At 38.9% G+C, this 11072-nt stretch overlaps 1 protein-coding gene and 1 pseudogene across 1 annotated transcript; both read right to left on the bottom strand.

The window, feature by feature from the left end:
• Nucleotides 1-1096: 1096 nt before the first annotated feature.
• Nucleotides 1097-3053, bottom strand: LOC133255356 (polypeptide N-acetylgalactosaminyltransferase 1-like; annotated as a pseudogene).
• Nucleotides 3054-3972: 919 nt separating this feature from the next.
• LOC133255355 (olfactory receptor 11H6-like) lies at nucleotides 3973-5050 on the bottom strand. The gene has a single exon (XM_061429820.1). It carries the CDS (start codon nucleotides 5048-5050, stop codon nucleotides 4106-4108), a length of 945 nt encoding a protein of 314 aa, XP_061285804.1. The 3' UTR covers nucleotides 3973-4105.
• Between the last annotated feature and the right edge of the window lie 6022 nt (nucleotides 5051-11072).

The raw sequence follows: 11072 nt of genomic DNA, 5'->3' as shown, positions 1-11072 counted from the left end.
TATTCAGTCGGATTTTGTTAAAAAAAAAAAAAAGCAGCAGATCAGCATTACAATTCAAGAACCTAATCTAAATATGCACTTGACAATGAAGCACATCTGCACATGGAGTGAAAAATGTTTTCCAAAAAACCATCAAACATACCATCTCCAAATACCCAAATTACAGACCACTTCTGCAGGCCTTTTGTTGAGTGGAATCATAAACAAAGAACAGAAGATTTATTGCTGTGAAAACAAATCTGTAATACAGTAGTATGAATCTTGGGTGTAAAGCATAATCAGTTGAATCAAGTCAGGAAGTTGAAACTCTAATAAGAAATTTGTGTGTGTGAGAGGAAAGCCTGTAAGCTGGTTGACCCAAGAACAGCTGAGATATCTAACTTGTTCAGTAAGACCAGTCACAATTTTAAATCTCCATTTTTTGAAGGCAATTAAAAACTACAATTCCAATGACAACAGAATGAATGTCGAGGGAATCAGTTATTTTTCCCCACTGAGATATGAAATCTATATAGAAATTTGTTACTATACTATAACAAATTGTACTTCTCGTAGTTCTGTTTTAATTTCCATTAAATCCTGTTTAATACAGTTTGTTTCTTAAATCTTAAAAATGTTTTCATGCTTCTGAATCTGGCTCCAGTTCCTTTTCATTTATTTTTATATCAGTATTTAATATACTGGCTACCAGTTCTAATCAGAAAAAAATTCTTAGACGTCTCTTCATTAGGACAGCACATTCAGCAGAGATCACTGATGTGCAAGCAAACCATAAAAGGTGCAGCTCTCTGGAAAGCACAGTGCATAGACTGTTTCAGTCTGAGTATTCTTTATGATGATTCTTATGAACCACTCTTGCAATCTTGTAAACATCAGTGTGCACAGTCTCGCTACTATGTAGTTGCATGTCCTTGGACAGGAAGACCCTCAGAGCTAGGGAAGGTGAGGGCAGTCTAAAGTTTTAATGGCTGAAAAACCTTACATCCTGTAGGAGGAAAGCACTTCTCCTTTTTTTGCTACTTAAGAATGTGGCAGAAATGTATGCTGAGGTAGCCCAGTCAATCCTTATGTTTTCCTTTTTTTTGAAAATGTGATCTCAGAATATTTCTGGAAGGGTGACATTTCGAATAAGCCACTGCTGGAACCGGCTTCCATTGCAGTCTCTGATGCTGGGCACAAGGCTGTCCTCATCTGTGGCTTTATCCAGGCACTGGCTACTATTCACATGCTACAGGGTCAATTTCACTGGGTCATACTCCCAAAGCTGGTTGCCTTTTAGGTGGTGGCATTTGAGCATTGTGACTGGGTCATTAAGTTTGGACACAACCAAGCAAAGGTCATCTGTTCTAATTTCTTTGTTGGCAGTGTAAGAGAAAACCTGATTACCTCCCATACCATGACACTTAAATCCCAGCTTTTTCAATCTCTTTTCTAGCCATGTTATCTAGGCTCTGATTTGTTTCCACATTTCATATCTCTCCCACAGAGAAATAGTGATGTGAAATCTGAGAATCAGGATAAATATTCTCTAGGTACAAAGTGAATGAATGGTCTGCATTCGAGTTTGTGCCTTAGACCAAGTCTTGATGATATAGCTCCATAACCTACCTTTGTAACACCTGGGGAAATTATATAGAAGAAATTCTTGAATTCATCCATCCATACTTCTGCAAGTCGTCTCTTATTTTTATTGATACTCTGCCTCCTGGAAATGTGTAGGGTATAGCTTTCCAAAACACATGTCCAACACGTGAGCAAGTAACAATCGCCAAAGTTCTTCCACACTGCCAAATCCTAAAGGAAATTTCTAGGTTTTGTCCTCCCCAAATATCCATTCCAGCATCATATGTTCCAATTTCCTGAAACTAATCTCTGTCTATAGAAAAAAGACTCCCTGCTATTGTACGTGTTCTCACAGGAAGTCTGATCACCTTTCCTTCTGTCCATTTCTCTTTGGGGAATGGGATACCAGCGAAAAGTGGAGCTTCCAGTTGAGTCCACCATAGGTCATGTCAGAACCTGCCATGTACTCAAAAGTATCATCACTGATCACATCTGTGATAGGACAGACCACTGTCTTCCTGCCATGTTTGATCCTGGCTAAGGGAGGCTCCACACCCCACTGTGCACTCACAGTGCACATCTAAAAAGGTGATCACTTTGCCTTGAGACACAGCAGCGCCTCTTAACTTAGCTCTGATCAATCCAGAATGTTGCTCCATTCGAATGACGTGAACAGGTACTTTTAATTTTTTCACATAACTCTCTAGAGATCTTTTCAAAATGTCTTTTTCACTGGCATCATCTACTAGAATAATTTCTTCTAGCATGTGTCTTGGTAAGCGATTAATGATGCTATAAAGAGTTTGCAGAAGTGTACTCCAACCCTCATTTATGGAAAACAATCACCACACTGGTTGTAGGAAGGTTATCTGGATACACCTTTGTTTTACACCCTTCTAACCTAACATCTGGTAAAGATCTGTTGAGTTCAATCATCTCACTTGCCATTAAATTGAACTGACTGACTTTAAACATCTCTTTCATCTTTTCTTGATCCTCTTTAGGAATGACGACTGGTTTCCCCATTTCTCCAGGACCTTCATGAGGCTTTTGTACCGGCTCTTGAACATCCCCAGCAGGAAGTTCTCTCTCTTTTTTTTTCCATCACATTTGTTGCATTCACTGAAGTAAAGCAGCAGGAACATATCCAAGAGTACCCAAATCCAGAAGGTGGCTAGGACCATCTTGTAGTATGCATATTTTCTCATGGCACTTTAAGTCAAAGGCAAAATTTTAAAATATATTATGTATATAAATATACAAAGATCATAAAAATTATTCCAATCCAGTTTCATCAGAAATCACTTTCATAACCCCGAAGTGGCTTTTCAAGTGAATTCACATCCCAAATCCACATGTCCCACAGCTCCAGCTCGCTCCGCAAGCGGCGGCGTCGGTCCCGCAGGCCACAATACGGGCGCTACTCTCGGGCCGCCGGCCGCCGCGCCGCCTTCTCGGCCACGCAAGTCGTTTTTGACCAAATGGTCAGGTCAAAGTACCTGGACCTGTCATCAGTTTCCTCTTCGTCTGTCTTGTTTCAGCCTCTTAAATATCACTGTCTTTTGCTCTCTGTCTTCCTTTACCTTTTTTGGATGGTGCACTCAACATCTTCCTTCACGTGAAACTACCCCAGTTTGGATAGCCACTATATACTAATCTTTTTTAAATGTAAGCCTATTTCCAGGTATATTAATTATCTTGCACAGTTAGAAAAGGTAAGAAAATGTGCTCTATTTCTTATTTTTAAAAGGAGGGTTTAAGAAGAGGCAGGAAAAGTAACTTCTACTGCTACTGTCATGAGTGTTTGAGTCATCTGTAGTATGCACCATAATTTTTTACACTTTTCCCAACCAACATCAATTTTTATTTCCCCATCAGGTATTTATTTTAAATAGTGGCTCTATAAGATTAGTCTGTGAACTGGTGATGATTTAGGTGTACCAGAATTTCTTGAGTAACATTAAAATAAGGATTTCCAGGGTCCACTTTAAAGATTCTCATTTAAGAAATTTGGCAAAAGGTTTGCAAATCTATTCTTTTAAAAAGCTCCCAAATCTATTCTTTTATTAATCTTTTGGATTTTAATTAAGTAAAAATTTTGGCTCAGTTTTTCTATTTCCACCTTTCTGGATAAAAAGGTGTAAATGCGCTACCCTTCGTCAGGAGTAGAACAGAGAGAACAGACATCTTTAGGTCAGAAAAATCAAGTGTAAGAATGGATACACTTAATAGAGGTCAAAAATGCATGAGGTCAGGAACCAGGTAGGTCATCACCAATGAAAGCACAAGTGCTTCCTGGAGACCAGGTTAGAAGAGTCTAATATCCAGACATCCAGGACATTTAATTCAAATTACCATCCACTAAATCTGAGTTAGCAATGAGGTCTGATTTAGCTTAGTGTACTAATTTTATTACTGAATAGGCAGCAATACATCATTTTAAGTCTGCATCTTTAGGTACAAATGAATAAAGACCTATTTTTAAATGGGGAATAGAAATGAGTAAAAATAATCATTCTGATCTTGATCCACTCATGGTCTCTCACTCACTTTGACTAATTTTTGTGCACTTCTGAATTTTTCTCAATGCAGCCTTCATGTCCTTGTTCCGGAGACTGTAGATGAGTGGATTAACAAGTGGAGTCAAGGAGGAGTAGAACAAGGTTACAATCTTCTGTATCCCAGCTGGCTTTCCAGAGGTTGGGCTGATGTACATGACCATGAGGGTTCCATAAAATAATGACACGACTACCAAGTGGGAACCACAGGTGGAGAAGGCCTTACGTCTGCCAGAGGCTGAAGGGACACGCAACACTGCTCTGAGAACCAGGGTGTAAGACCCAAGAATGAAAAAGAAGGTGATAAAGATAATAAGAGAGCTCAATATAGAACAGGAAAGCTCAATTCCAGGGGCAGGGATGCAGGATAGAGCCAGTAAAGGACCAGGGTCACAGACAAAATGGTCAATGGTATTGGGGCCACAAAAGGGGAGTTGTGTGATGAAATAGATAGGGACTGGATAGCAGAGGAAGGCTGTTACCCAGCAGAGGCCCACCAAGTTCATGCAGAGACAGCTGCTCATGATGGTAGGATAGTGGAGAGGTCGGCAGATGGCCAAGTATCGATCAAAAGCCATGAGGGGCAGTAAGAAGGTCTCGGTGGTGCCCACAGAGAAGAAGAAGTAGAACTGGAGGAAGCAGGCAGTGAAAGAGATGGTTTTGGTCTCAGACAGGAAGTTCCTTAACATATTGGGAACAGTGGTGTTGATGTAACACATCTCCAGGAATGAGAAGTTGGCCAACAGAGTGTACATGGGAGTGTGGAGTCTGTGATCCAGCTTCACTGCAAAGACAATGGCCCCATTCCCCATCAGTGTCAGGATGTAGGACACAGAGAAGAGCACAAAGAGGAGGACTTGAACCTCTCTAGAGCAGGGAAAACTCAGAAGTATGAATTCAGTCACCGTGTTGACTCCTGACACATTCATGGCTTCCTAAAGGGTGAAGAGAAAAAAATTACCATCACAAAGATGACTTTATTCTTCAGTCCTCAGGAATATTTCCTCTTAATAAGGTTCTAAAGCCCTCAAGATCCTATTATTTTATTATTTAAATAATAACCTAACTATACTACTGAAGACTGTCAAACTTTAAGAATGCTTGATATGATCTGACTTTGAATTTTGGACTTTCTCATTCCTCTTTCAGTATTTTCTCAGATACAGCAATGACAGGATCTTATGCAATAAGCAGCTTTCAGGTTAGTGACAATACTTACAAATGTAAGTAAGTATGGTAACCATGTATTTTTAACTATAGAATAAAATATGAATGTGAAGTTGCTCAGTCGTGTCTGACTGTCCATGGGATTTTCCAGGCAATAGTACTGGAGTGGATTGCCATTTCCTTCTCCAAAGGATCTTCCCAATCCAGGGATTGAATCCGGGTCTCCCGCATCATAGACAGACGCTTTACCATCTGAGCCACCAGGGAAGTCCAGAATAAAATATAAAAGATTCTTAATATTAGACACAGAATTTCAATTACTCAGATCTTTGGAATTACAGACACAAATGATAGGAATTGGAAGAGAGAGTAAAAGGTAACATAAGACATTGAAATATTAATGCATTTCATTTTTATTTTGGATCAGTGTTGCAACTGTAAGTGTTGACATCTTAACACAATCTGATAACCAAGACAAAAAAAAGTCAAATGTGCTACCCTTTCTTCAGTATTCATCATTGTTTGTAGTTCAAGAAAAGTTTGAAGTCCAGATACCTACATAAAGACTTCCATCTGGTCTCATCTTTTACCTATTGAATTAAAATATTTCTTTAAAACTTTGGTCTAAGTTAAAACTCTATTTACAACTTTTTTTTTTTTTAACATGAGCAATGTATCTGGTATATCATTTAAGGATTTCTGAGGTTTTTGCCTGAGGTGTCAGAATTGCTAGAAAGTCCCCTATTCTGGTTTAGGGACAGTTTCAGAAAATAACAAATACTTACAATGCTATTGTCAGTAATTTGGGCATATTCATTTGTTTTCTGAATCCCCTCTGTTAGTGAGGGTCAGTTATTATTTGCGCCAAAATGACCAGAAGTGACATGACTGAATCATGATGCTTATTCAGAAAAATATACAGACAGAATACAGACCCAGACACTTTTAATAAAAGTTTTCCAGCTAAGAATGTTTATTACTGTATTAGAAGGCAATGACACCCCACTCCAGTACTCTTGCCTGGAAAATCCTATGGATGGAGGAGCCTGGTAGGCTGCACTCCATGGGGTCGCTAAGAGTCGGACACGACTGAGCGACTTCACTTTCACTTTTCACTTTCATGCATTGGAGAAGGAAATGGCAACCTACTCCAGTGTTCTTGCCTGGAGAATCCCAGGAACGGGGGAGCCTAGTGGGCTGCCGTCTATGGGGTCACGCAGAGTTGGACATGACTGAAATGACTTAGCATTAGCATTAGTTATAACACTGATTACTTTCCATATCACATAAAGTTAGAGCTTTAAGAATAATCTTGATGATTGCAATTAGTGACACAGTGCATCAGAGAAATTCAGAATTTTTCATATCACACCACAAGGCTCCTCTTCAGTCTGTGAATAGATCATATATGGCAGAGCAATGCTGTGAAGCAGGAATTGAGAGTTACCCAGAAGCCAAAGTAACCTTGAGAAAAGGGTGGAAATAGCAAGAAGTATTTGGTGCTAATGTGTAGGAGGATTCCAATGGCTTTAGAAACCATGTGGGAGTGAACTCACCAATCTGGGTTGCTCAATCATCGCCTTGCTCTTCCTCCTTGCAGCAGAGACCATAGGCTCTGTGGCAGAGCCAAACACAGCTAAAAACAGGGAGGGCTTAAGTACAGGGAGGGCTCCTCCTAACTGCTTTGCCAGTTATTTCAAGATGTCACTTTGCTAACAACTTTTTTCCCCTCAAAGGTTCTGACTGGGTACAACTCCTTGATTAATAAGGACAAAATTTACATATGGTTGAGGTTCCTTCCTCATCTTCAGCTCTCTCATTTCCCTTTTTCCCAGCCCTCTTAGTTGTAAGGATGAGTCTCTTTACATTAATTCATATATCTTGAGGTGTCACTATTTTTACTGTCACACAAAAGAAGGCAGAGCTAAAAAGCACACTTAGAATTGTCTTATACTTGTACCTCTTCTGAACCCATGTCCTCGTAGAATTCATGAGTTTGACTTCTCGTCTTTGGTTTTTGCTGCAGCAAAAGGCAGGCAAGATGAAGGGCATGCCATGCTTGGGAGCAAACAGCCCAGAGAGGGAGTTAACCTTGCTGGACACTGATACTGGTTTGGAGACAAATTGGCATATTTGCTGCACAAGAAAGACTTGTCTACGTTGCTCTGAAACCTACTATATTCCTCCAAAGGCTTATAGTCTTCTATGAATTCCAAAAGTGATAATTTATGAGGAAAGATTGTCAATAATATTCCAAATACTCCCTTCCCTCAGGAGTCCGTTAATTGGGGCCTTTGAGACCCAGTTTCTCCAGTGGTGAGGGATCATCTCATGCTATTTTTAGAGCAGATGTTTATTTTATCCTAAGGACAGGTTACTCTCATGATGGTGCGAACACTGCAGCAACACTAGCTTAAACACAAGCTTTGTGTTTATCTTATTCCTTTACATTTCTTTATTTCATTTTGAAGCTGTTTGAAAGTTTGGAATTCTTATTTGTCAATATCAGAGTTATGTCATCCGAGTTCTTGTTCTCTTTCCCATTGACTTACTCAATAGTTTGAAAAGGATTATTCCCTTTTTTTGGTAAAAGGTTTTCTCTCCTGGGCACCTTTGTGCTTCTAGCATGATCAGATCAGATCAGATCAGATCAATCACTCAGTCGTGTCCGACTCTTTGTGACCCCATGAAGTGCAGCATGCCAGGCCTCCCTGTCCATCACCAACTCCCGGAGTTCACCCAGACTCACGTCCATCGAGTCAGCGATGCCATCAAGTCATCTCATCCTCAGTCGTCCCCTTGTCCTCTTGCCCCCAATCTCTCCCAGCATCAGAGTCTTTTCCAAGGAGTCAACTCTTCACATGAGGTGGCCAAAGTACTGGAGTTTCAGCTTTAGCATCAGTCCTTCCAAAGAAATCCCAGGGCTGATCTCCTTCAGAATGGACTGGTTGGATGTCCTTGCAGTCCAAGGGACTCTCAAGAGTCTTCTCCAACACCACAGTTCAAAAGCATTAATTCTTAGGCGCTCAGCCTTCTTCACAGTCCAACTCTCACATCCATACATGACCACAGGAAAAACCATAGCCTTGACTAGACAGACCATTGTTGGCAAAGTAATGTCTCTGCTTTTCCATATGCTATCTAGGTTGGTCATAACTTTCCTTCCAAGGAGTAAGCGTCTTTTAATTTCATGGCTGCAGTCACCATCTGCAGTGATTTTGGAGCCCAGAAAAATAAAGTCTGACACTGTTTCCACTGTTTCCCCATCTATTTCCCATTAAGTGATGGGACCGGATGCCACAATCTTTGTTTTCTGAATGTTGAGCTTTAAGCCAACTTTTTCACTCTCCACTTTCACTTTCAACAAGAGGCTTTTTAGTTTCTCTTCACTTTCTACCATAAGGGTAGTGTCTAGCATGATACTGGTAAGTAAATATTTCATGTTGAACAGGACCCAGAAACAGAGACAATGGTGCAAGTGGTGAGATGCCAAATTTCTAGAAGATACCTCCCCATCTAGCCCTTTATAGTATTTCAAGCTGTGCTCAGCAGGTGTTCCTAAAAGTTGGCATAATTTGTGAAATTTTCTTCCTTCTTTTAGATAAAGCATTCCTGAGAGAAATGATTCAAACTTTTGGACCCCTTTCTTTTCTTTTTCATTGAAGTATAATTGACATATAATACTATATTAATTTCCGTACACTATAATGGTTTGATAGTTATATGTATTACAAAATAATTGCCACAATGTCTACTTAATATCCATCACTGTATGTAGTTATAAAAGTTTTTTAATTTATTTATTTTTTAATTGAAGGATAATTGCTTTATAGAATTTTGTTTTCTGTCAAACCTCAACATGAATCAGCCATTGGTGTACATATGTCCCCTCCCTCTTGAACCTCCCTCCCATCTCCCTCCCCATCCCACTCTTCTAGGTTGATACAGAGCCCCTGTTTGAGTTCCCTGAGACATACAGAAAATTCCCATTGGTTATCTATTTTACATATGGTAATGTAAGTTTCCGTGTTACTCTCTCCATACATCTCACCCTCTCCTCCCCTCTCCCTGTGTCCAAAAGTCTGTTCTCTATGTTTCTCCATTGCTGCTTTGTAACTAAATTCATCAGTATCATCTTTCTAGATTTCATATATATGCATTAGTGTACAATATTTACCTTTCTCTTTCTTACTGCACTCTGTATAAAAGGCTCTAGGTTCATCCACCTCATTAGAACTGACCCAGAAGGATGGTGCGGGGAGGGAGGTGGGAGGGGGGTTCAGGATGGGGAACACGTGTACACCTGTGGCGGATTCATGCTGATGTATGGCAAAACCAATACAATATTGTAAACTAATTAGCCTCCAATAAAAACAAATAAATTTATATTTAAAAAAAGAACTGATTCAAATGCGTTCCTTTTTATAAAATGTTTTCTTGTCATGAAAATTTTTTAAGATCTATTCTCTTAAAAAATTTTCAGATATGCAATAAGTATTCTTAACTAAGTCACCATGCTATATATTACATACCCAGGACTTATTTTATTACTGGAAGTTTGTACCTTTTGACTCTCTTTACCCTTCTCACCACCCCACCTCAAACCTCTGGCAACCACTGATCTGTTTTCTGTATCTATGAGCTTGGTTTGGGACAGAGGGTGGGTGTTTGGGGGGGTTTTAGGTCCCACATATAAATGAAGTAATATTTGTCTTTCTCTGTCTGACTTATTTCATTCAGCATAGTGCCCTCAAGGTCAGTCCATGTTGTTGAAAACGGCAAGACTTCATTCTTTCTATGGCTGAATAATATTCCATTATATATACATGTATATAAACATCTTCTTTATCCATTCATATGTTGATAAACACTTAAATTGTTTCTATAAGTTGGCTATTGTAAATAATGCTCCAATGACATGTGGGTGTATATCTTTTCTAATTAGTGCTTTCATTTCCTTTGGATATATTCCCAGAAATGAAATTTCTGGATCATGTAGTAGTGCTTTTTTAGTTTTTTGAAGACTTTCACACTGTTTTCTGAGGTGGATGCACCAATTTGCACAAAGATTCCATTTTTTTCCCATCCTTGTCAACACCTGTTATTTCTTGTCCTTTTTATAATAGTCATTCCAACAAGTGTGAATTATCTCATTGTGGTTATGATTTTAACTTCCCTAGTGATTAATGATGTTGAGCATCTTTTCATGTACCTGTTGGTCATTTATATGTATTCTTTGGAAAAATGTCTATTTACTATATCATGTCTTTCATCAATATTGTTTATTTACTTGTGTTACTGCAAATGTTTTGGAACTTTCATGTTGAATAATAATAATAAGACACTTTGAAGACCATGGGCATCTTTATCTCATTTCTATTTTAATAAAAATGATTCAAGCAACCCCCCAAAAAAGTATATTTAGATTTAGATCTTATGCCCATTTTTAATGGAATTACTTTTCTCTTTTTTCTTTCTTTTTTTTTTTTTTTGCTATTCAGTTACATGGGTTCTTTATCTACTTTGGAATATTAGCCCCTTATCAGATATATGATTTGCAAATACTTTCTCCCATTCAGTATATGTTGCCTTTTTCCTTTGCTGATGGCCCCTTCACTGGGCAGAAGCGTTTTAGTTTGAGATTTTATTGCCTTTGCTTTTAGTGCCAAAAATCATTGTGAAGACTGATGTCAAGAGGCCTATTGCCTATGTTTTCTTCTACAGGTTTTATGATTTCTGGTCTTTCATTCAAGTCTTTAATCCATTTTTAATTAATTTTTGTTT

The sequence above is a fragment of the Bos javanicus genome, chromosome 10 (assembly GCF_032452875.1).
Source record: "Bos javanicus breed banteng chromosome 10, ARS-OSU_banteng_1.0, whole genome shotgun sequence".
Taxonomy (NCBI): domain Eukaryota; kingdom Metazoa; phylum Chordata; class Mammalia; order Artiodactyla; family Bovidae; genus Bos; species Bos javanicus.
This window is presented reverse-complemented; position numbering and strand designations above follow the sequence as displayed.

Bases quoted from the DNA above. Each gene is read 5' to 3' on its own strand.
- LOC133255355 (XM_061429820.1), bottom strand. From the start codon at position 5,050: ATGAATGTGTCAGGAGTCAACACGGTGACTGAATTCATACTTCTGAGT.